General features: G+C 31.8%; 1 protein-coding gene across 1 annotated transcript in view; it reads left to right on the top strand.

Moving 5' to 3' along the window:
- LOC111627882 (F-box only protein 21-like) overlaps positions 1-26,608 on the top strand; it is a 33,727-nt gene extending 7,119 nt beyond the window's left edge. The window contains exons 4-10 of the mRNA XM_023371563.1: positions 12,746-12,879; positions 22,149-22,290; positions 22,351-22,530; positions 22,626-22,748; positions 22,950-23,020; positions 24,446-24,603; positions 25,963-26,608. Of these exons, the coding sequence (XP_023227331.1) occupies positions 12,746-12,879; positions 22,149-22,290; positions 22,351-22,530; positions 22,626-22,748; positions 22,950-23,020; positions 24,446-24,603; positions 25,963-26,144 (990 nt within the window). The 3' untranslated portion in view covers positions 26,145-26,608. The remainder of the gene's footprint in view (positions 1-12,745; positions 12,880-22,148; positions 22,291-22,350; positions 22,531-22,625; positions 22,749-22,949; positions 23,021-24,445; positions 24,604-25,962) is intronic.
- Positions 26,609-27,564: the final 956 nt, after the last annotated feature.

Genomic DNA, 27,564 nt, shown 5'->3' with positions numbered 1-27,564 from the left:
AAAAAAAAAAAAAAAAAAAAAAAAAAAAAAAAAAAAAAAAAAAAAAAAAAAAAAAAAAAAAAAAAAAAAAAAAAAAAAAAAAAAAAAAAAAAAAAAAAAAAAAAAAAAAAAAAAAAAAAAAAAAAAAAAAAAAAAAAAAAAAAAAAAAAAAAAAAAAAAAAAAAAAAAAAAAAAAAAAAAAAAAAAAAAAAAAAAAAAAAAAAAAAAAAAAAAAAAAAAAAAAAAAAAAAAAAAAAAAAAAAAAAAAAAAAAAAAAAAAAAAAAAAAAAAAAAAAAAAAAAAAAAAAAAAAAAAAAAAAAAAAAAAAAAAAAAAAAAAAAAAAAAAAAAAAAAAAAAAAAAAAAAAAAAAAAAAAAAAAAAAAAAAAAAAAAAAAAAAAAAAAAAAAAAAAAAAAAAAAAAAAAAAAAAAAAAAAAAAAAAAAAAAAAAAAAAAAAAAAAAAAAAAAAAAAAAAAAAAAAAAAAAAAAAAAAAAAAAAAAAAAAAAAAAAAAAAAAAAAAAAAAAAAAAAAAAAAAAAAAAAAAAAAAAAAAAAAAAAAAAAAAAAAAAAAAAAAAAAAAAAAAAAAAAAAAAAAAAAAAAAAAAAAAAAAAAAAAAAAAAAAAAAAAAAAAAAAAAAAAAAAAAAAAAAAAAAAAAAAAAAAAAAAAAAAAAAAAAAAAAAAAAAAAAAAAAAAAAAAAAAAAAAAAAAAAAAAAAAAAAAAAAAAAAAAAAAAAAAAAAAANTGACAAAAAACATTCCAAAAAAATCAAAAATTTAGGGGGTCCAAATGCCCGAGTTTTATGTAATGCTATGTAACTTGCCCGAGATATCTCGGGCTTGGGGTTTAATTAAAAAGGAAAAATTTTCTGTTAGCGAACCCTTTGTTAAATATTTCGAATATCACCACTGCATATATCTATATGCAGTGATCACTTTTTTTGGCTTTGATGTACGTCATGTTTATTTTGAAAAAATGCTGTAGAAACTTTGATTTTAATTAATGTCTCTGATGCATTCACTGTTTTTAAATATTTATTTTGCTATTTCTCCAATAGATTGCATTATGTTACAGAAATTAATTTTCTGTTTTTGGTGGGAAAATATAGTTTCATTTCAGAATCTGACATTATTTATGTAAATTGTTTTTGATAGTTTTTCTTTAGAAAAAAACACATGTATAAGCTAATTTTTTGCATATTTTTTTTCATAAAAAAGTAATTATATATAAAACTATTACCCGCGACTTCGCCTGCGGAGGTTTTGCAAGCAAACCCCATATATATTCAGTATTTCAACAACCATAGTAATTGTTACATAACACCTACCACTGAGAATCAAACAAACTATTTTCAATTTGATCAATTTTCTGGAACGTCTACAATCGTTCTATAATCAAACCAATATGCAATAACAAATTCAAATTTAAAACGGTTCGAACATTTGGTTAAAAAATCGAAATATATGAAAATATTTATAACAATGTCTGAAATGTTATCAATTTAATACACCTAAATACTCAATGAAGACTAAATGTTGTTGAAAACAAAAAAATCGCACCTAAAATAGTACAGTAGAAACCGTTCTTCCGGTTAAGCCTTAATGCTCTTCCTCTCCTCTCTGCGGGGGAATTTCGAAAAATCCCTTTTTAGTGTGCATTTCCATGACGTACCCTAACTGTGTACCAAATTTTGCCTCTTTAGGTTCAGTGGTTTGCTCTGGACAATGATGAATCAGTGACTCAGTCAGTCAGGACAAGTAATTTTATATATTTAGATATCTGACACTATTTGGATGTGTGAGATCTGCCAGGACGTAGGTCTTAGTCTACGCCACTTACGGGCACTAGTCGGTAAGACCAGTTCTCAAACTTTAATAGGAGAGCGTAAATAAATATGATCTGAACGGCGAAGTTCAGATGCTCGTCAGGATTCCTTGACACCAGTTAATCGATCTTATTATACGCGGATTAACACGCGTTTGCGATCTGATTCGGAATAAAATTGAAGAGACATTTTTGTAAAATAAACAAGAGTAAATTTAATAAATCTAAACAAAACAAATACAAATAATCGATGAACGACAATTAAACGACAAGCTATAGGCTAAAACCTATTCTATGTTAATGCGCGATCGAGAGAGAGAGCTCACAAAATCATTCCAAAACATACGACCTGTTTAGTTGTCGTCGTCTTCGTTTCTGTAGGTAAAGGACACCTTGTAGATAGAGTTCATATTACTTTCATACGGGAGGTCAATTCGTGCACCAAATATAAAAATATCACTTCTACGTGTAGACTCAGGATGTAGTCTATGGGACTCCGTTAAGGGCGTTGGCCATCAGGAGGAGAATTGCGTGGAGTTTAGATGCTTCGGATCTGTCGAAGAACTCCCCGAATTCGGACTAAATTCCCTTATATTTCAAAATTTTCGTCCAATCATCGTCCAGTAACTCTTTCGTGGGAACGGACGAAAGGGGGATGAATGAGGGATAACCATTTCCCATCTGAGCGAGATTTTTAACCAGATATGGAAAAACAGAGGATGTTCTCTTCTGTGAAAGGAAGTAACATCTGTTATCTGGGTTTTTCCCACGTCCAAAACACTAGTTTTTCACAAAAACGAAGTAATATTTTGTGTCGACATTTTACCATTATTAATAAAAATTCATAAATTAGACCCAGGGCCTTTCGGATCTCACAGATGTTCAATCTGAAAAAATTGGACTGAAAAGGGATTTGTGAAGGTCCGAAACCCTTTTTCTGTTTTAGATCAGTACAAATCTAGGAATTTTCCTAGTAAAAGAGAAAAGGGGGACTTCTACGGTCAATGACCGAGACGCTCTCCTCGAACAAGAAAAAAACGGAGAATGTTAAAATATCAATAAGATAAATCATCTCTATTTGTTTAACAGTTATTCTATAGACGTTAGTATCAACAAGAGGGGAATAAGAGATATTTCTTATCACCTCTTGGTTGCACATAACACGTGGTTACGGCAATAAATTGCCTTGTTCTTAGTCAAACTCGACGTTTGATATAAACAATAACTAAATAGTTGACCAGGTTAAAGAAATTATTGTCAAATGATTGTTAATTTATGGATGAGAGCCATCAAACCTATAGGAATTTATATCATAAAATCATATCATTTTGACACCAATAACAATAAATTAAACAAACTTTGCTGAGTCATTTGTCCGAACTAGTTAGATCCAAATATCAACACACTAGCAGGTGTGCGGATAAATCATGAATAACGTCATAGTTCTCACCCCCTTGAAATCAGTATAAAGAGGGCTCCCGGCCAGTATCGGTGTGGCCTCCAACTTAGAAGGAACTAACGGATTAACGATCCTCATCGCTGACCACCAAAGACGGACACAGATAGATCCTACGAACTACAACTTAGTAAGTAGAACTCTCTCTTTCCTCTCAGGTGGATTAGGGCTAATTCCGCGAAAAGAATATTAAAGAGGATCAGAGACTATCCTCAGTCGAAATACCCAAGATATAATCCGACTAACCTACTATTGTAATATCGGTTTGATTTTGACATTATTATTATTCTTAGTATTTGTAACCCTTTTATATGGTATATACTAATTAAATTTATATTATATCTTAATCATGCGTGTTTACTCGTACTCTGTCAACACCTTATCGACTTATCCGCGACCTCCCACTCGATTTTCGCCCTCCTAAATTGCCATCCACTGACCCTGTGAGCGGGACTCACCGCCCCGATGTCGGAAAACGGTTCAAGCTTTGATGCTTAAACCCCGATTCTCACATATTGGTGTCAGGAGTGGGGTTATTATACGATAAGGCTAAACGGCTATAGTACGAGTCTTCACAAATAGAATAAGAAATTAGGCGGAATGGAAAACGAAACCCCTCGTGCGACTTCGGCGGGTAACCCAATGGCCTTAGGAGGCATTGGCGGAATGATTCCACTACTGCCGGTATTTACGGGTGATCCAGATGGTACCCGAATAACGGATTTTTTCGAATCGCTCGCGGATATAACAAAGATAGCGGGTTGGTCGAAAGCTCAAATGCTTGCGATCGCTAAATTAAAACTTGCAGGTTTAGCGCGGGAATTCGTGCGGAAAGACAGACGGATAAAAGATGTAGGAGATTATGATACGTTCAAAAAGATAATGATTAAGAGGTTTGGACAGATCCCTTATACACTTAGACTTAATAAATTTTATGCATGTGTACAGAAAAGGGACGAAGATGTACAGACGTACGCGATGCGATTGCAATCACTAGCCACGGAAATTGAAATAGAACAGGTAGGTGCCAATGCAACTGAAACAGCCATAATTCGGAGAGTTCAAGACCGAGAACTTGATGAGAGGTTGAAAGCTCAATTTTTATATGGACTAGAAGTAAAAATAAGGCAGAGAACCATGTCGCGTGAACCAACCTCGTTCGATGAAGCGTTACAAGCAGCAATCAGTGAGGAGATGATAGAAAAGGTCACAGCCCACCCACGCGGAGTCATGCGTACGGTCAAGGAGGCTTCCGATCCACCAACGGACTCTCGGGATAACTGGGAAAAATTAACTACGGCAATCGATGAACTTAAAGTAAGAATGGACGGAATGACGAAAAATCTAGCTTTAAATAACGGAAATAAACGTAGCTATGAGCGCGATAGACGGGATTTCGAACCGAACGCGAATTTCCGGCGAAGCGAACGACGTCCGACATCACCTGGTCGTCAAGCAAATAGGCCATCTGCTCCGCTCAATCGAAGTCAGAATTTTCCTCCACGACAGAGGACTGACAGGAACGAACGGCCGTCCCAACCAAGAAACAACTTCCCAAACGGGCGAAGAAGAGAAATGGATCAAAATAGAGTTCGTTTTAGTCGACCAGAACCAGAAGAAAACCGAAACTGATGGAGAGGTAATGTTAGGAGCGTAGAGGGTCAACGAATTCGATATAAACATCGAAAAAAATATACTCTCCCTTATTATACAAAGAAAGAGAGACTCAGACCGTATCCCGAACTTTATCGCCAAACAAAAAAAGTCCAACGGTGCCGAAAACTGCTATATTCACCTATAGGAGTAAACAAAAATATGCCGATGCATAGTGAAGCGACGTTTTCGTGTTATATAGAAGGGATTCCCGCCACCATACAGGTAGACACAGGAGCAAAGGTGTCACTTCTATCTAAAACATTTGCGGTTTTTGTGAGAACGATGGACTTCGTTTTACATGGACTCAAAGGTAAAACATGCCTAGTTTACATGGATGATATTCTAACGTTTAGTCCAGACTTTCCCAGTCACCTTCAACGCTTAGAACAAGTCTTTAGGCGACTAGCTAATGCAGGTATTAAGTTAAAACCAAAAAAATGTCACTTTTTACAACACCAAATAAAATTTTTAGGCCACGAAATCTCCACGGAAGGCATAAAACCCGATACAGACAAAATCCAATGCGTTCTAGATTTTCCCAAACCTATAAATGAGCGAGAGATCAGAGCTTTCTTAGGACTGACAGGTTACTATAGGAGACATGTAGACTCATATGCAAAAATTGCCAAGCCTCTCACAGATCTGTTAAAAAAGGATTCAACCTTNATATTCCCCTCCAAGAGGTTAAAAAGGTTACTGTTCAAGAAGAGGTTGCCGATACCGAAATTACGTCCACAGTTGAACCTCAGCCTGACTCTAACCCTCGTAGACAATGGAGTAGCCAGGCTTATCGATTCTAATTCACTTAAATTTCAAAAAAAAAAAAAAACGACCGTGACCGAGAGAGCGATTGGTCTCACCCCTTTAAGTCGGTTTGTAAATATAAAATCGTAATAGAATAGTATATAAAATTATAGTAAATATAAGCTAAGATCTGGTGTCAAATTAGTAGTTAATAGATATTAACCATATATAATCGAGTATGACTTATATTCGAATAGACAAGGTAATGGATCCGGGCGAGGGAACATCGAATTTCAGAACCCTCNGAACCTCAGCCTGACTCTAACCCTCGTAGACAATGGAGTAGCCAGGCTTATCGATTCTAATTCATTTAAATTTCGAAAGAAAACGACCGTGACCGAGAGAACGATTGTTCTCACCCCTTTAATTCGGTTTGTATAGATAAAATCGTTATAGAATAGTATATAAAATTCATGTCAAGATATAAGTTAAGATCCGGTGTCAACTTAATAGTTAATAGGTACTAACCATATATAATCAAGTATGACTTATATTCGAATAGACAAGGTAATGGATCCGGGCGAGGGAACATCAAATTTCAGAACCCTCGCGTACAGAGAAGTAGACCGGGAGGCGGCTAGGGCGGCTTTCCTTAGGATGGTGGAAGCCATCGACAGTTCCCAAAGAAATAAGTGGAAGCTGCCATTGACCATGGCCATTCTCCCCATGAATTTCGGAGTGGCCTCGCCGGACAACTATAGAATAGAGGCCCAACAACAGTGGGTTCAACAAATTGGTCACTACATGGCATCCAGACATGTAGAAGACGACAACGCAGAAGAATACTCCGCTTTTGCTCCGGAAGTCTTATGCTCCACACCATCAACAGAGACAGAGAATAAACTAGTGGAGGAGATACGTTCCCCTTCCACTACATCTCCTGCGTCCACTACAACAGATACATCGTCTGATTCAGAATCGGATGAATCGTCAGATGCGTCTTCACCCCCCCCTGCCGAAAGGATGAAGACGGTTCCGCTATTAACTCCTGCTATAACCTGGAAACATCATAATTAAATATAGAAATATTTTTGGTAACAAACTGTTATGTGTATTATAACTTTTTCAGATGATGTCGAATAATAACAACCAAGTGATGCCTACTAATCTACAGGAGGCATGTCTTTTGTATGCCGCCGGACGAAGGAGACGCCTCTTAGCAGAAGAGGAAGTGCAAGAGCGCCCTCAAACTATAACTTTGAACATCGAATATACACTCCAATTATCTACAATTGTGCAGCTAATGCAACTAATACAACAAGGGATTGTCCCCTTTTCCGATAGAGAACCAGGACACCGACATATACCAGATCCCCACAGCATCCCATTGGAATTCACCACTTTGGACCCATATTTGTTGCCAAATGACAGAAGTAACCAGCATGAGTCGTCCACCGCTCAAACAGAAAGATACCGCCAGGAGAGAGCAGCCTCCCCTCCTAGGCGAATTACCCGATCAGCAACCAGAAGACGGCTTCTGAATCGTCAGATCCTCCGTCGACAATAGATGGACTCATTGGTAAATGCTTCTTGGGAGGACTATAACAACATATGATTGAACCGTTTACAGTCCTCAACAAATGATAGTAACATGTAACCAGATACAAAGAATAAAAGGCAAAAAGAGTCAGAAAAAAAAATTAAAAAAAAAAGGAGGTCTCGACAAAGATAAATGTATAACTAGTGAGACATTCTCAAAGAAATATATACACACAAAAGTGCCTGGACTGTTATGTATTTGTTTTCCCGGCACCACCTTATTCTTAACCTTTGTTACGCGAAACATACAAGTTGTAACCCGGAGTAACCTCTTTTTTATAGCGTTCTTTATACTATTTTTGGATATACAAGAATAATTATTTAGTATTATAATGAATTTTATATATTATATGTTATATATATATAAATAACTAACAAAAGCTTGCTATTGAAATTGTAATGTGCCCGGACCTTAAATTATCATCTCCCGGCACCAACTTTTGTACTCATGTTAGGAGCAAATGCTCGAACTTGTCCATCCAGCTGTAGAGAAGAGAGAGAGTTCAAACCAAATGATAATGATTTTTAAGTGGGATCAAGTTCCCCTTTGCTAAAATTCACCCGATATTAATTTATATAGGGTAGAAATACGTATTGAGCCGTTTTAACTGGATCCAAACATTCCCATTGTTTCCAGAACCAAACGGATGATCAGACAGAGCATCTTCGTATGACGTAAGACGAACGAGTTGTTACGAAATCCCAAGAATCATGTAAAAACACACACTAATCTTCCAAAAAAAAAATTGTAGTGTGGTTTTTAAGAAAGAGGAGAGTGATGTGAAGGTCCGAAACTCTTTTTCTGTTTTAGATCAGTACAAATCTAGGAATTTTCCGAGTAAAAGAGAAAAGGGGGACTTCTACGGTCAATGACCGAGACGCTCTCCTCGAATAAGGAAAAAAAAGGAGAATGTTAAACTATCAATAAGTTAAATCATCTCTATTTGTTTAACAGTTATTCTATAGACGTTAGTATCAACAAGAAGGGAATAAGAGATATTTCTTATCACCTCTTGGTTGCACGTAACACGTGGTTACGGCAATAAATCGCCTTGTTCATAGTCAAACTCGACGTTTGATATAAACAATAACTAAATAGTTGACCAGGTTAAAGAAATTATTGTCAAATGATTGTTAATTTATGGATGAGAGCCATCAAACCTATAGGAATTTATATCATAAAATCATATCATTTTGACACCAATAACAATAAATTAAACAAACTTCGCTGAGTCATTTGTCCGAACTAGTTAGATCCAAATATCAACACACTAGCAGGTGTGCGGATAAATCATGAATAACGTCATAGTTCTCACCCCCTCGAAATCAGTATAAAGAGGGCTCCCGGCCAGTATCGGGGTGGCCTCCAACTTAGAAGGAAATAACGGATTGACGATCCTCATCGCTGACCGCTAAAGACGGACAACACGGTTAGATTCTACGAGCTACAACTTAGTAAGTAGAACTTTCTCCCTTCTCTCAGGTGGACTAGGGCTAATACCTAAATAGATATTAAGAGGATCCAAGAATGTCCTCTATCGTAAATATGCGAGATGCATGCCGGAAAACCGCCTATTGTAACCTCGGTTAGAGATTAGTAGTATTTTTAATTATTGTAACCTTTTCATATATATCATTAGTTAATTAAATATATATATATGTTATTTTAAATATGTGTGTTTACTCGTACTCGGTCAACACCTTATCGACTTATCCGCGACCTCCCACTCGATTTTCGCCCTCCTAAATTGCCATCCACTGACCCTGTGAGCGGGACTCACCGCCCTGTTGTTGGAAAACGGTTTAGGCTTTGATGCATAAACCCCGATTCTCACAGATTTAATACTATCAATAATTAATAGTTTTTGAAAATAACATTTATCAATTACTGATTTAAATATTTTATTTTAATTCAAATGTTTTAGTTTTGGTAATACTTCATTTGTAATATTGTTTTATGCTACATTACTTTAACAATATTTTATCAAATAAAAGATTAAAAAATTTTTTAAATGTGTTTTTCTTTTATTTTTGTTCTTTGTCTTCTTGTATAATGTTTGAACCTGTCCCACAAATGTTCATGTCATGCCTGCTTGAAGTAATATAAATTCCTGAAACACTCTAGGCCAGGAGTGTCCAACCTTTTTGTTTCTCTGGGCCACATTGGAAGAAGTCATGGAGTTTTGGGCCACAAGTATATTATATATACTGTACTGTACTTGTGGCCCAATCCTTAAATATACTTATATATTTAAGGATTTATGTCGAGATTATAGTAATAAGTATTAAAACTTTATTACAAAAAAGGATATTTTAAAAAATTACTTCTACAGACACTTTTAATTTTTACTTAGAAATAGATAAATTCATTTAGTATAAAGGAGACAGACAAACATTTATTTGACAAACACAAATATTTGTTTTATTTGGGTCTCTAATTAATAAAAAATGACAAAACACCATTTTAAAGTGCATTTTTATTCAACNACAAATTCATTTAGTATAAAGGAGACAGACAAACATTTATTTGACAAACACAAATATTTGTTTTATTTGGGTCTCTAATTAATAAAAAATGACAAAACACCATTTTAAAGTGCATTTTTATTCAAATAATATATTTATAAATAATATGTAGCCCAAAAAGTAATCAGTGTGCCAAATGATATTTTTTATGCCAAACTAATAAAAGGGTAGCCAAATCTTGCAACGCTGGAAGGAATACTAAATAAAGCTGGAGTTGGGACTCAAAGGAATAATTATAGACCCAAAAGCACGGAAAGGAGAGAAAGGACAAAAGATAAAGAAGTGAGGAAGGTTGGAAAATGAAGGGTCAATATTTGCATAACAGAAAATCTATTTAACCTTTCTCACTACTTTTTATCTTTTGGCCTTTCTCTCCTTTCCCTGAATTTGATTTTAGACTTCTTTGAGTCACAACTCCAGCTTTATTTAGTATACCTTCCTCATTCACACATTTCCAAGTATTTGAAAATATTTCCCTTCCACTCAAAAATAAAATATGTATAAAGGTTTACGGCTTTGTGAAACTTCTTTTTTGAGTTTATGCCATTGAAATAAATAAAAAAATTTGTCGGTTTTGTTTACACGTTTATTGGGCCTCATTGGAACTTGCCTTGGGCTGCAGGTTGGACATCCCTGCTCTAGGCTTACCTTATTTAAGTAAAAGTTCTTTTCAGGACTAAAACATTTTATAAAGAGTAGCCAGATCAATAAAAATATACAGTAAAATCTCACTAAGTTGGACACCTGTGGTGAACATCCAAAGTGTCTGGGTTAGAGAGATGAGTGTTTCTGTAGACATGTACAGTACTGTACATACCTACAAATATACGAAGTTTTCTGCAACTGTTTTTCTAATATAATGAAGAAAGCATCAATTTTTAATATTATCACACAGTTTAATGACCAAAAGTGCATGCAAATATAATACTTTGTTTTATATAGTTCAATAAGGTAATGATGCCTTATTCATTACCTTATCATTAAACTAGCTTGTAAGGTATGAGTTGTAATATCTTTTCTACACCTATGTGAGAATCAGGATTTAGGGGGTCATTTTTAAAGAAATTAGTGATAAAAAGAACGACTTAATTTCAATTAGAAAATACTTTATAACTTTGACAAATTTTTCGAACAACGGATGTCAATACTTTCGATTTTGATAGGAAGTTCATATCCTTTCTTACGATGACTAGTAAGTCGAATCAGAAGCGGCCGCACATGAGACTTGGCTGTCTGTTAGGCCATTGACTCATATAAAAGGGACATTTTCCCGCCGCTCCAGGCAGTTCGATGAGGTACAAACATGCCATAGGAGGAAATTCATCTAAAGAAGTACTTGCCGTATAATATACGATGAAGGCCGTTCAAGTTAAAAGGACCACCACATAGAGGTCGACCATATTGTACACGAAATTAGTGATGGGAATAAAAACTTATACTGTTTCATTATCTCTCCTCGCTTTCCAGATATTATATTTTCATCGAAAGTAGACTTTTCGATGTAGTTTGTGGTCTCAGATATCCACCTTGCATAGAAGAAACTTATACTTTTCAATTTACAACCACTTGTGTCTTTGCAGCTTTGAATATTTTATCATAAAAACAAAAACATGCAAAGTACTTTTAAGAAAGGTTTATTAGCAAAATGCCACCTCTTGATGAATGAAACCTGCTGTTTCTTATACAACCTACAGAATAAAAATACTTTATTGTATTGAAATCATCCTCTTCACCAAGACAAAAATTTTCCCGTCTTGAAGCCATCCATTATCTAGCCATCTCATATCACCATTAATCCTCTGGGTTAGAGTCAAAAATTGAACAAACTTTTAATATAATTTTTATTATGTTAATATTGTACACAGAAGACTACCTTCAAAGTAAGTATCTTCTGTAGCTATACATGTTTGCTGACATTTATATTATTTATTCAAATGATCTTGTGGCCCATTCTGCATTATCTCCTTGAGTGCAATCATGACAACACTTTTCATGTAATCTGCTGATTTGAATCTGTGATATGTCAGTGGAACTTTCATTTTAGTGAAGATTTGAAATATGTAAGAGTGAAGTCTGATGCTTTAGAACACAGGTTCTCAAACTTATTTTGACCACCGCCAGTTTGAGATAAAAAAAAATTCTAGTGCCCCCATATTTTTTAACTTACCTTTTTACATTACCATCTGTTGTGTATCTTAAAAACAGTTATTGCAAATATAATGTTTAAACATGCATTATTATATGGATAGGATAGATAGGGTCTGACCCATATTTTATTTCTGAGATCAAAGAATGTTTCAATGAGAAGAAATAAAACTCTTATTTAATCACTGAGCCTCCAGTGCTCACAAGGGGGTGTTATCGCCCACTTTGAGAAAGGATGCTTTAGAACAACTACCTTCTAAAGCATATCTAACTGGTGTTTTACCAGATATTCACTAACTAGAAAAACGTAATGTGCCAAGGCATTGTGATAGAAAGTTCAGCTTTTTGCTTTCCAGAAATGAGGCAGTTTTAATCTTATTGCATCATAGAAATGATCAGGAATGTCAATGAAGGATGTGTTAGCGTGTCTACCATTGGAAACAAACTTGTGATGCAACAAGTTATATATATATATATATATATATCAAAGTTTTTATATCAAAAAAGCCACTAGCATTATCTTCCCTTTTTATCTGTCAAGAAAGAAATTTTTGTTGTGGTGAAGAGGCTGATTTCCATATTAATTAATAAAGTGAATTTGCTCTATGGATTGTACAAGAAACATCAACTTTCATTGCCAGTAATTACTCTGAATCTTTATCAACTTTCTTTCTGCTGAGTACATGTTCTTCATATTTCTCATCTGTTAATTTCCTCTGAATAAAATTAGAATATGTAGATTTATGTATAAAACAAATATGTCGATTTTATGTATTTATTTTAAATTTAAATTTAATAATTGTTGTTACAAAATAGGTACTTACCCGAAAAACAGGAATACCCATTACTTTATGCATAATTTATGCATCTATTGCAAGGAGGCTTGGTGTTGTTTGTCACCCTGTTAATTTTCCCGGACATTTTCTTCTGAAGTGGCAAGAACATCCCAGGTAGTTTCATAATTTAAGTTTTCTTAATAATCTCTCCATTATTTTAAAAGTTAAACTTTTGAAATAATGCTGAAATTAATTGAATATTTAAATTAAGTATTTTTTAATTTTAAAAATTATCATATAACTAAATGAATTTTTATCAATTTATAAAAACTAAAATGGTGCATGCAATATATCTGAGAGTTACACATAATTTTAATTTTAAATAAAAACTGCATTCCTTGTCCTTGATCTGAAATTATTGATATCCTATTATCATTATCATTATCTTCCAATTACATTTATTCTTATTAAAACATGTTTTTGCTTAACCAGGACTTTAGATGCAGTTAAAAGTTTATGGTACTGTACATGTGTTAGTGTGTATATAATGGATTCATCTAAGGATAAATTTGAATTGAACAATCTAGACAATACAGAAATGATAGTAATATTGTTTTGTGCAACATAGAGATGCATAAAGAGGAGTTGTAATACTTCTGACACTGCTCTTGAATTTATGTTGAATACTTCTAGTAAATAAAAAGTCATTTTGTACATTTGATTCAACAATCAGGAATGCCTAACTAGTGTTATATTTCATGCCAATTTCTTAAAAATATTCCAAAGTAACAATAAAATAAAATTCCTTGGAAATAATACTTTAAAAAAGTCATGATAATTTGCAAATATACCAAGAGTATCTGACAAATACATGGCATGCACTTGTGTTACATTTCCTATTGTATATGTTGCCAGCCAAATTTCAGGCCAAACGGGTCTATCCTATGCATGTCAGGATATACTAGTTTAGCCCAGGACAATGTAGTTTGGCCTAAATACTTTAAGCTTAACTAGTTTGACCTAGGCCGAACTGATTTAGAATTATTATTCAAGTATATTAATGGTTAAAATAAAATTAAAAGGCAATCAATTAGATGAACAATGTCTATTCAAACATAGTCTACTTAATTATAAAAAACGGTATTGATTAGAAGTGACACAACACTTGTACAAAACTATAAAATAAAAATAAGTTAATCAGTACTTATCAGTTTGTATTTTTTTTATTAAACCATGCACTTTTAAAGGTAATTAACTTTCGAAAATATTTTCAAAAATTCAAAGGAAATAATAAAAATAATTTTTAGTCAAACTAAAATTAAAAATGAACTTATTTGTGCTTCTTATAAAATATTAAAATATTCTTATAAAATTTGTGTAACATATAAAATATTTAATCTTTTATTTATTTTTACGGGGTGTACTGTGGCGGCATTTCAAATTACAGAAAATCCTTTTTTTTTTACACTGGCACTTATTTGCAGCACAGTTTTAGGTACAGGTGCACCTTGTCCTTCCCAACTGAATGTTTGGTAGCTGCAGTCCTTAGTGAGATTTGAACATCTTGATTAACATCACTTTCTTGTAGAAATTTTTGAGTACAATGGTCAAATTCAGTTCTGTAATAAACAAATATTTTATTTTGACCAAATTACATAACATACTTATGCTTTTTAGACCAAACAAAATGGTGTTTAACATTGCACTTTTTTTCTTCGAAGATCTTTATCAGGCCTTCATTATAAGTAAATATTATACAAAAACCCTATCTGAAAAAAATTCATAAAACTTGAAAACCTCCTCCAAATATAAAAACAATAATAATTGAAATTAGTTCAGATTTGACAGTGAAATAGAGTAACATGGTCATTACAAAAGAATTTCTTTTTTTGAAGTAATTTGAGAAAAAATAAATAATAAAATGCTTAATCTGCAATAGTGTCTGCAATATTCCATGCTTAGTTCCAATTTTGTACAGGCCATCATTGTTTATTTCAAGAACAACACCAATAACATTTCTTAGGTTGCCCCTTCCTCTGTCTACATCAGGAAAGGAAATTTTTTTTGCCTGTTTCTGAAGGTTCTCAGCAGCTGCTTATCTTTCCTTTTGGATATCATCACCAATTTTAGAAGTTTTGGTATCATTACCATCACTATTATCTCTTGAATCATTGCAATCATTTGTCTGTTTATGGGTTAAATCAGTTTCAATAAGTTTTTGAAGGTCATTCCTTTATTATTTCTGGTAGTAGTAATGTCATTGAAAGACCAACTCTGGGTTCAACTCCAAACATAGTTTTGTAAGGCGATTGTTTTATGCCCGAATGATAGGCCCTGTTTTTCATAAATTGTACATACCTCAAGCCTTCTAACCATTTAGTCAATTGATTATCTTTTAGCCAACAACTGATCATGTTCTCGACATCTTAGTTGGCTCTCTCGACGGAACTCTCACTTTGGCAGTGCCGTGGTTTTCCATGCACTAGTTTAAGTTCTGGCCAAAGACTCGTCATTTCACATATAATATAATTGACAAATTCTCTTCCATTGTCTGACTGCAAAATACATGGGGGCACCTATTGTCAAAAATGTCATTCAAATGATAGGCTACTTCTTCAGCTTGTTAAATTCCAAAGCATGAAGCAAAATAAACTTGGTCAAGGGGTCTTGGTAGACCATGATAAATTTAAACTTTCCATTAGGTTGAGTCTAAAAATCTATGAGATCCACTTGGCACCTACTGTTCATTCTAGAATGTAAAATTGGCTTAGAAAATAAACCTCTTTTTTTTTGTTTTCTTTTCTTGACATGTTATACACATAGATAAATAAAGGTTAATCATCTGTTTTGTGACATTGGCATATTTTAAAGATGTCTCAGCCAATAATCTGTCATATCCGCTGTGTTCGATAGCTCTGTGAGCTGCATCAATAACATCGAAAAGAAAAAAGCACAATGTTAAATGCCATTTTGTTTGGTCTAAAAAGCATAAGTATGTTATGTAATTTGGTCAAAATAAAATATTTGTTTATTACAGAACTGAATTTGACCATTGTACTCAAAAATTTCTACAAGAAAGTGATGTTAATCAAGATGTTCAAATCTCACTAAGGACTGCAGCTACCAAACATTCAGTTGGGATAGGACAAGGTTTTATGAGGTGCACCTGTACCAAAAACTGTGCTGCAAATAAGTGCCAGTGTAAAAAAAATGATTTTCTATAATTCGAAATGATGCCACAGTACACCCCGTAAAAATAAATAAAAGATTAAATACTTTATATGTTACACTAAGAAACACAAATAAGTACTGATTAACTTATTTTTATTTTATAGTTTTGTACAAGTATTGTGTCACTTCTAATCAATACCATTTTTTATAATTAAGTAGACTATGACATTAAAAGTGCTCAGCAAATAAACACAGAAAATAAAATACCTTAATTTGTTGCTGAGAAAAATGTAATTGAAAAACAAACGTTTTCAGCCTGATTAACAGGCCGTCATAAGGTCCAAAATCGAAAATGGAACAGATACGTTCCATGTATAGAATACAAATATTTAAATTAAAATTTAGAACAAAAATTTTTTAAAATATACAAGAGAAACGGAACAACATATAAAATTAACACAAAATAAAATAAAAAATATAAATCTTCCAATAAACTAATTCTAGCCAGAGTTTTTAGTGAACTTTTTAACCATGTACTTCCATGCTGACAACAGGCTCTCAGCATCTCTCGCATTTAAACATCCCTCACGTAGCCTACTTCTATATATTTCAATCTTCTCCACCGTCATTGATAAAGTGGGGGAAGATACAGGCTTTATAATTGTTGCCACGTTCCATTTTATTTTTCTCAGCAACAAATTAAGGTGTTTTATTTTCTAAGTAGACTATGTTTGAATAGATATTGTTCATCTAATTGATTGCCTTTTAATTTTATTTTAACCATTAATAAACTTGAATAATAATTCTAAATCACTTCGGCCTAGGCCAAACTAGATTGTCCTGGGCTAAACTAGTATATCCTGACATGCTGTAGGATAGACCCGTTTGGCCTGAAATCAGGTTTGGCTGGTAACATATACACTTCAGGATTAAGTACTTATCTGCATATGTTTTGATTACTTTTTGTTGTGTATTTAATTTTTATCCAATAATTATACAGATAAGTAATTTTGTTTGAAAAAGTTTATGTACTGATTATGATTCTGTATATCAAGTTGTAAAGGTAAAATTTAGACATTTTGAAAAAAATCTTTATTGACAATTAATTCAATGATTGCAGTTCAGTCTTGTAGGTAAACATCATTAATATCAATCGCACCTTGCCACTTTTGCTGCAAACTTATCCTGTGAACATAAAATGAACATAGAATGATGTTTCTATCTGTTATAAACAGGTAGAAATTTTTTACTAACATTTTCATCTGTTTATAACAGATGGAAATGTTAGTAAAAATATTATATAAAGCCTACTACTGCTAAAGCTAGGATTAACTGCTAATGTTAACTTTATCCAAGTGTTTTTTTTTTTATCAAAGCAAGTAACAGTCTGTTAATTTTGAATTTTATCTCTATAAAATATGCTTTGTCCAAGTCACTGGTGGATAAAGCTATTATTTGTAAATCCAACCTTTATCTTTTCTTGTTCATACATGTTGTTATTTAGTAACGTATGGCTGTATTAATATTTTTTACTAAAATTTAAAAAATAAAAAATCTTAGTGGAATAGATATACAAAAAGTATTAATATTTTTCATTATTTTAACCAATTTGATATGATTTAAAAAAGGTCTAGATATGATTTTAAAAAAATCCTGAAAAAATTGAGGCTATCATTAATTGAATTTTCTTCTCTTATTAACCAATGTTGAAATTAATGAAGTGGAAATTAACTAACAAATGAATTTTTTTATCAATAATAATGACTGACTGACTTAGTTTCATTTTGTAGTCAAATAGATACAATTCTCATTATAAATAATTCAATTATGAAATTGAGAAATCTATTTGATTCTGTTCTACTTTATTTTCAAAATAATCAATTCAAATAGCAATTAAATACAAAAACTAACATAAAACTTAGTGCATAAACAGACAATAAGTTATGAATTTAATCAATGTTCAATTAAAGTAAATGTTCTGAGTGGTAAAGTGCATTTTATAAATGAATTTTTTGGAATCTTTGAAAATATTGCAATTTCTTACAGTTTAATATTAAACATGTTCTAACTCTAACATTGCTTGAATTCAATTTCTTAATGAAGAGTGCTTCCTAAGAAGTATTTACTGTGAGCAGACATCTGGAGAAGTATTTACTGATTATTAGCTTCAGTTTGTAGTCATATTATCTCTGCAAATTATCTTGGTTTAGGCTTTTTTGACTGTTAAAATTCTTATATAGATTTAACAATGATTGTTTTATAAATCATCCTCCTTATTCTTCCTATAAGGATGATATTTGATTCCTATGAGGAGGTTTTAAAGCTGATTCTAACCTCTTTGATCTCCAGCAGATGGCAGTAAAAATTTAATGCTTTTCTATGGGAAAATACTCTTCCAAAACTTCTCAAAAACAGAAGTTGGTAGAACCAGAAGTACCCAAAGGAAGGCATAACTTGAAAATCATATATAAATATTTAAATAATAAGTACTGTTATTTAACGTGTGCACAGCAACTGTATTGCGGATGATAGGATAAACCATATTTGCCATTATAATTGTTATTTAAACTTCAAAACATTGTTTTTAAAATTTATATTAAAATTTTTTTGTGTTAATGGGGAAGCCTGTTAGCCCTTGTCTTGTAGTCTGATTTTATCTATATCAAATGGATCCAGTATATCATGGCTTGAATTCAAGAGACAAGTAGTTCAAACTTATCCTGTCACTTATTCAAAAAGACTTGGGCATTTTCTTGGTATTTTTGTAAATCTTTGTCCGATGACTATAATTATGATTAATTTTTTTGAAGACAAAGTCCTTCCCAAAATTTGGTATTTTGGTAATTACTTGGTATTTTCAAATTTGGTGCAACAAACTGATCTCCGAGATTCAATATGTCTGATTGGATCACATAGTATGGCTATCAGATAATCGTGCCAGATATACCCGTCAAGATGAAAACTACACTAAATGTGTACAAACTCGGTGCACAAAATATAACATTGGTCTTTGTCTTCAATGTTTGAAGTCATTTCACACTTGCTAATTGAACAAAAAAGTTTTTATCTTACATACATCTTAAAATATGAACTATTCAATAGTTGAAGAAATTATATTACAATTTACACTTTCATTATAAATTGTAAAATTATTTATTTACCAAAATAACGATTTTGTATATGCAAAATGGCCAGTTTCTTAATTACTACATATTAATACTCCTTCCAACAACCCTTGGCCATCCATCATATAAAATATTTACAAATACAGTAGAACCTCCATTATCTGGATTTTCGATTATCCGGATTGTTCAAAATAAACAAAAATTTTACGAATTTGCTGATTTGCACTTGGCGAATTACGACACTGTTTATGTACGTGATGGAATGCATAACTTTTTTTGTTTCAACAACGTCTCACCCAGCACAGTGGTCGTAAACTCTTAAATATATTTTACGTAGTAATAAAAATATAACTTGACATACGTATTTATAAATAATTTATATTCAAATTACATCATTTCTATGACCAAGGGCGGCGTAAGGCATGGACGACGTGGGCCACCGCCTATGCCTCGCGGTCCGAAGGGCCTCGCGCCTCGAAGGTTTATGCATTACTTAAAAGCCGCGAACGCGACGAAAAAATTTTACTCGTCATAAAACGATAAATAGTTTGTCAAATTTTTATTCATAAAAATGCAGTTTCAACTGCTTTTTATTTTATAAAATCCGTCTTCTTGCGCCACCAGAGGGCCTTTTAAACAATAGGTAGTCTGTTAGCGTTGGTCAGTAGTAGTCCAAATGCAATACAAACGTTTGTTTCTTGAAAATTTGATCACGATTTGAATACAGTATTTACTTTTAATATTACCGATATGTCATCGAAAAGAAAACGTGTTGTATTATCATTAAAAGACAAATTAAAGTATTGTTTCGATTATCCGGATTTTTCCTTATCCCCAATTAGTCTGGATAATCGAGGTTCTACTGTATATATAGATATATATCTGTTAAAATACTTTAACAGATATATATCAATAACATGGAAAATAGATATATATGTAAAAATAAAAACAGAAAAGCAATGAAACTCTTGAAGCAATACCATACACGAGCCTAGCAACATATTTATGTAATATAATACTAAAAACTTGATGTTTAATAATTGTTTTGAATGGATGCAACTAATTTGTTAATGAAGAAAAACTATAAAATTTTATGAAAAAAAATGCAGTCCTTAATGGGTCAAATAGGATTCTAACACAGAATCAAACAATTTTATAACTTCTATTTTTAACAACTTTTGGAAAAAATTTTCCTATTAAAAGTTTAATGCCATCCGCTAAAAATTGCATGTATAACCAAAGAGGTTGCAATCAGCCTTAAGCATTTTTAGATTAGTATTTCTGCATATGAAAACAATTAAAGTAAAACCTTGTTATTTCAAAACTTGAAGGACCCAAAAAAGCAATCAAATTATCCAAAGTTTTTCAAATTGAAGTTTTGTGTAACTCTCGAATAAAATTATGATATTATCTTTTCTAAATGAACTGGTGAAATTATATGTGTGTTAATATTATGAGTTATTACTTAGTTTTTTTAAATAGCTTGAATTACTGTCAGTTGGTGTGTACTTAATGAAAACAACAAAAATATAACCAAATTACACTCAAAGAAAGACCCAAAAATAATGTACTAAAGAAGCTTAATGCTGTGTACACACTAGGTGTTTTTAAACGTGCGTTTAACGCACGTTTTAAAGAACCCAAGAGTTCTACATAGGCGTACACACTCAAACGCGTGTGGTAAATGTGCGTTTATAGATTTTTCTTAAAACGCGCGTTTTGCGGGCATTAGCCAAGCGCTTTCAGATATATGTGCTGCCATGTTACTGTACATGCGATCGCACGCTTTCGGGTAGAGTGGACGTACGTTGGCCAAAATGGAGAACGATCATTTCGATACTGATCTATTTATTGATGAAATCTAAAAGAGACCAACCATTGTCAAAGGATTTTATAGATATTTTAAAAGAATTAAAAAACTTGGGTTTATTTTGTCTTAGTTTTGGATACAACGTCACAAACATTCCATGTGTCAGTCTATCTCATAATATTGGGTGCACCCAAAATTCTCTTTGCCTCTGCCATCATCTTTTATAGCGATGATGGAGGAGGGGCACACAATCAATTACTTTCACGTCCATTTCCAAACTGAGCCAGTGCTAATGCCGAACTAACTCTCGTCGAACGCCGAGCTAACACGCGTTTAAAAACGCCTAGTGTATACTCAGCCTAAGTGCTTCTAAAAGAATTAGCATGAATTTTATCTAGAGGATCAATGGCTAGTTCTATGAAGAATTAATTCACAGGTCTTAAGTTTGAGATTACAAAATTTGTGATTTGATGAAAACAAGTTCTATTAACGTCTATTGCTATAAGTATGCTCTATCACGAATATGCATGTGTATTTAATGGACTTTGGACATTTTCCACAAACTATTTGGAACTATTGTTTCAATAATTCCAAAGTAATTAAAATGCCAAATAGATTTCTTCTATAAAAATAAAAAAAAATTTTAAAAATCTCTCAGTTGGCAATGCGTAAAAGGTCCAAACAATCTCAAATGGACAATGTATAATTGGTGAAACCAAAACCTTGGGCATGGAAACTTTCTTATAAACACGTAATACGATGGAAGATTTCAAATTAAACAATACTTTTGTGGGTCTCCAGACTGGAAAATGACTTTGAATTTCATTGTATGCAAACTCTTATTCTTGACTTTGAATTATCCAATATCAAAATAACAAGGTTTTACTGTATGCAGAATTAAATGTATTTTTCTATCAATTAGTGAAATTGTCATTATTTTAAATATTTTTTTTTTTTAATTTAATATAATATGTTAATACAAGTAAAATAGTGAAGCCATGTCTCGGAGAGCGCAAGCAACACATGCGTAAATCTCGCACTCACGCCTGTTTGTAGAAACAGTCTCATCATTTGGTATTTTCTTTTGACCCAGTTCTCGGTCCCCTGACTACTTACAAGTCTGGTTTATTTTATGTGCACATGATTTGGGCACCAAATACTCTGTGCTAAATTACAACTCCTGACACTCCTTCATACCTCTAAAGTGTGCAGCCATTGACAGCAGCATGATTTTAGAGATGAGACATATTCTCATCATTAGCACAAATAAAATTTTATATTATGACTTGATTTTAAATCTTAAATATATTTTCATTTTATTCTTTCTTTTATTTTAGTTTGCCAACAGATCAGAAGTATACTTTTATTGATGCTTTTGATTATGGAAAATTTTTAAGTCAGAAAGATTGCAAAGATTTAGTACCTGGTTATTATTCTCCAATGGCAGAAAATTGGTATAATACAATTGAGCCAATTCAGGTAAATCTTCATTATTTATTTCTATTTATTTTGAGATACTTACTATCGCAATAAATTTAGGTTTTTAAAAGAATGTGCTGGAATCTTGTTGATGTGGGAAGACAGCAAGAAAGTATGGGAGACGGATTAATGTGTCTTCGAAATGCCTTGGAGCTCCTTGCCATTCTTAGCCCAGACGATGTAGAACATCAGTTGCTACTTGCTCGGGTATATCTACATCTGAACATTAATTTAACAAAAGTAATTCAATATTTATAAAATATGACTTTTTAAAATTTTATTATTTAACGATTGTATTAAATACAGAAAATTAATATGAAATATATCCTCAACAGGTAATGTCGCTTCTCCAAGGAATATCGTCTCGAGATCCCACTTCGGTAGGAATCGTGGATTATGTTTGTCAAGCGGCCCAAAGCCAAATGGCTCTACAAAGGAGTCATCAACAGACTAAAAAGGTTGAAGTGTGAATAGATTATTTTTTTCTAATATTCTTTAAAATAAACATATAATTACTACTAATAAATTGAATAAATTGTCATGAGAATTAAATATTTTCATATATTAAAAACAAAATCAGTTGATAATATAATTGGAAATCAATATATAATTTGCAGAACAAACAGAAATTTTATGTTAATTATATATATGAATTTTAGGTCAAAATAAAACACCGTAACAACAATCTGAACATTGAATATGCAGTTGGAATGATTATGAGACACAAAAAGTAAGAACATATATAATAAAAATGTTATATTTATTGAAAATTATAATGTTATATTTGTATCTAAAATATTAACTATAAAATATCTCAACAAAAATTTCACCCAATGACACAATCACCTTATGTATCTGAGAACTAACATTATTCTCCTATAAACGTTTTCTACCTGCTCCACAGGTCATCCTCATGTATTTTTGAAATTTTGGAATGTTTCTTTGCATCGGTTCCAGTTCAAACATTTATGTGAAACAAAATTCAAATTTCTATAAATGTTCGAACAATTCATTTCAATATAAATATATAAAAGATACATAGAAAATAAGCAAATACTTGAAACCAAGTGAAGTAAATAATATAAAATAAAATAAAACACAATAAACCTGATTATATGGACTGAGTGTGTGCCATACAACATTATACTGGGTTATTATCAATCATATACTTCCATGCTGTTGGTAAATTTGTGGCGTCCTTATAGTTCAAACATTTGCCCGAATTGTCGGATCTATATATTTCAAATTTTTTCAAAGATAGTGCTAAAGATGGTGCGTGCACATGTCTAATAATCCTAGCTTCATTCCAATCAATCACTGAACTCTCAGTTTGTGCCACTTTGGACAGTGCTGTACTGTAGTGCCCTTTACTTATATACATGCTCCTTAAGCCTTTTACTCAACCTCCTGTTGGTGACACCAATATACTCTTTATTTAGCCCTAGTTCATCATTTTTGTATGGTATTCTGTATACCCCAGACTGCTCCTCCTCCTTTATTCTATCCTTGTCATTTCTAAGTAGACAGTAATATATAAACGGGCTCCCACAATTTAATCTTGTACTCTTGTAGTTAGCTACTTCCTCCATGATACTGGACACTCCTCTACCATATGTGAATTTAGTAATTTCTTTGTTTGTATTCTCTTTTGCCTTCTTTTTATTAGATACTGAATACGATCTTATTAACTTTTCAACAATTTCTGTTTTAAATCCTAAGGATCCAGCAACTGTTCTGATCCTATTTAACTCTTGTTATCTATCATATATATATTAGAACAGTAATTAAATGCCCTTGTAATAAGAGCTCTAAATGTCGATAGTTTGTAAGCAGCCGGATCATTGGATGAGGAAGGAATGTGATTGTGTCATTGTATGCAAAGAATCTGAGTGTTTATTGAAGTTTAAAAATTTCGCCTTCTAAATGAAATCATATGATTACTTAAAATTTTCTTTGTCTGATCAAAGTATTCAATAAATCTTCAGTTGATACCTTTTAATATACAGAAATTTATTATTAATTAATTTAAACAAATTGAAATTTTAACATTATATTGATGCAGAATGTGTCATAGCAATAAAAATTAGTAGTAGTGTACTAAAATTTTAATGTCTTATTGTTTTAGTAGTGTAAATTGATTAAATATATCTTTCAGATATAATTATATCTGTGTTATTTACGGTTGGGATCCTATTTGTGAAGCTAGTCGAGATTGGATATATCAAATGGGAGTGTATAATTTACCCCATAAAGAAAAACAACCTTTTTATAATGTTTTAGTCGAAGATGGTTCCAATCGCTATGCAGCTCAAGGTAAATTATTCCGGAAAAATTTAATGTTTTTGTTTATTCATAGTATTTAAATGATGTTACTTACAATTCACAAAATATTTTATAATTACAACAGAATTGTTAAAATTTTTAAGGAACACACTAATTTCCAAAAGATAGAAAAATTTTATCTATTAATACGTGATAGGTATGTGTTGTTCAAATGAAATATGGATAAGACTGAATTTCAATGTTGGTTTATTAAATGTCACTATGGTGATACCATCATGGCAATTTTGTTTATCTATTTTTAATGTAACATATATTCATCTCAAGCATTCCGACATTTGTTCCATTAATTGCATTAGTTTGTGGATGCTATCTACATATAAGGTGAGTGACTGCTGAATGAATTACCCTTTCAGATGTCTAAGCTAATAAGGACTAACATGAATTGGAACTGAAAATGAGCAGAGACTTTCCAATGGAAGTGTGCAATGCTTGTGTTATGGTTGGGGATGTGTGGCTAGGCTTCTTCAGGTACTATCATTGCATGTTGGCAGCCTGGATGCTTTCGTTTTAATAACATGGTGGAGTCTATTCAAAATATAAATGTCTAATTTGTTAGTTGCTGCATTGTGTAGTAGCCAATAAATTAGTATGTGTGCTCTTTTTATTGAAAAAGGTGAACATGATCCAACGTGCATTATTGAAACAATGGCTTTCTTTGATAACATTGTTGTAATGTGCATTTTTTGGAGTCAGTGACAAAATACTAAGTATACAATGACAATACTATCTTTTGTTATTGGTAAAGAAGTATAATAGAACCTTGTTTCTAGCTTTTGGTAACATGTAATGTCTTCAACATAGCACTCACTGTGTTGTTTCTCCAATAATTATTTTGCAAATCTGTTGCATGAATATCTTTTTGAGAATCATAATCTTGGATGATATTGCAAATGGAGCCTATGCTAATGTTTAGCTTTGTCAACAATTACCATATTGCCCATTGGTACAATAGTTTCTTGTATGATTGTCCCAGTTGTGGAAAGTTCATCATATATTCATGTCCTCGAAGCTCTTTGTACCATTTGAACACACTACTGCATGTGAAGCAAGTTTCTCCATATCTTTTGATTTCAAAATCTTGACAAGCCTAGCATTATTTTTGGTCAAGAACTAGATTACTATAGCATTGATTTTCTCTAGTTGTGGACGACAATATCATGACTTGTAAGATGCTCTCTCTCAAGTCTACATTTCATTTGAATGACCCATATATATTAAAGTGAAAAGAATGTTTTTTAATGTGCTTCCATTTCAGATAATATTGATTACGAGAGATCTTTGAGTCAAACAGTTTAAATATTTCTCATTTAAATATTATTTTGTTTACAGAAAATCTTGAACTAACTGAATATCCAAAACCTATATCACACCCAGAAATAGGAAAATATTTTCAACATTATTGTACTACTCATTATGTGCCAAATGAAGAAAAAGAAGCTGAATATCCAGAAGATAAATCTATAAGAGAAGAAGTCATTGCAAAACATTTTCCACAAGAAAGAGAAGATTAGATTATCTAAATTTCATCTTGTAAAGTAAACATTTTGCATTCAAGATTTATCATTCCACTTTTGGAAAAAAAAATGTGATTTCTCTAATCTATTTATGAAGAGAGGGATATATTCTTGAAGCAGATAAGATTTTAATATGATGTACATATGAATACTTGAACATATTGCATCTTTGTATCATATGGATTGTTAAATGAACTAATAACTGCAATTTATATAAAGCCACTAATATTTTAACATTTCCATCTGCTTAAAATTATTCTTAATCAGTGCAATGTTTTGGTATTGTGATTAATTTTTTTAAAATAAATCACTAATGCATATGAAATTGAAATTATATGCATTATTTTGCCACTTTTTACCAAAAATATATGTATAGAATGTTCTGTAAAAAGTGGAAATTTATTTTGTTTAATGTAAAGTCATTTTCCATTATTAAAAAGTGCAATTTAATGAAATTGCATTAAATTGTTTGAATTTACACTTTGGTATGTATGATAAAAATAAAAATTTTTTATTAAATTTTAATTGTTTCTTTTTAATTTTGTTACTTTAACGGTAAGCATTGAACTTCGTCAATATATATGAGAGATTCCTTGCAAATATTTTCAATATTCAGGTGGACACTACAAAGAGATCTGAGCATATTCTTTGCCCACTTTGTTCAAGTCTGTAGCTGTTGTATGGAGTCACTGAAGTGAATTATCTGTAAAAATGTATTAAATTTTGTTTTCATTAATTAATATTTTAAATATTTGCTTCTCGTTGAAGTTCTAATTCAATTTTATCTCTGCAAAGTTTAATATGTGGCCTATATCTTCTTTCATTTCATCTTACTTGTGATTGTGAAAGTCCAGATAATTTTAAATCAGATTCTTGGATTTTGAGAACTTAATTATGAACAAATAAATTTGAAATTGCTTTAAGTAATAAAACAGATTAAAAACTGGTTTATTTATGTGAATAAAATAATTACCTTTACTAAATCCTTTTCTAATATACTTTTTGCCTGTCTTGTCCTATTCTATCCTTCATAGACAATATAATCTTATCTATGTAAAATGTCTCTGTAATCCAAAAATTATGATCGACGGACTCTCAGCAAATTTTTGGTTAGGAACTATGATTTTATTATTGTGTACTGGCACAATGAAGTGACGTTTTTCTCAACACTGGGCTAGTTGAATCTTTTATTTAGTTAGAACGTTTTTTCCATACATCAACGTTTTGGGCATCAGCCCCTCTTCAGCTAACTAAATTTTAGTTAGCTGAAGAGGGGCTGATGCCCGAAACGTTGATGTATGGAAAAAACGTTCTAACTAAATAAAAGATTCAACTAGCCCAGTGTTCAGAAAAACGTCACTTCATTGTGCCAGTACACAATAAGCAAATACAACACGGTTTCGACAACATCAATATG

The sequence above is a fragment of the Centruroides sculpturatus genome, unplaced genomic scaffold (genome assembly GCF_000671375.1).
Source record: "Centruroides sculpturatus isolate CEXI.00-Female unplaced genomic scaffold, Cexi_2.0 scaffold335, whole genome shotgun sequence".
Classification (NCBI taxonomy): domain Eukaryota; kingdom Metazoa; phylum Arthropoda; class Arachnida; order Scorpiones; family Buthidae; genus Centruroides; species Centruroides sculpturatus.
The sequence above is the reverse complement of the archived record's forward strand: the minus strand, read 5'-3'. Positions and strand labels throughout refer to the sequence as shown.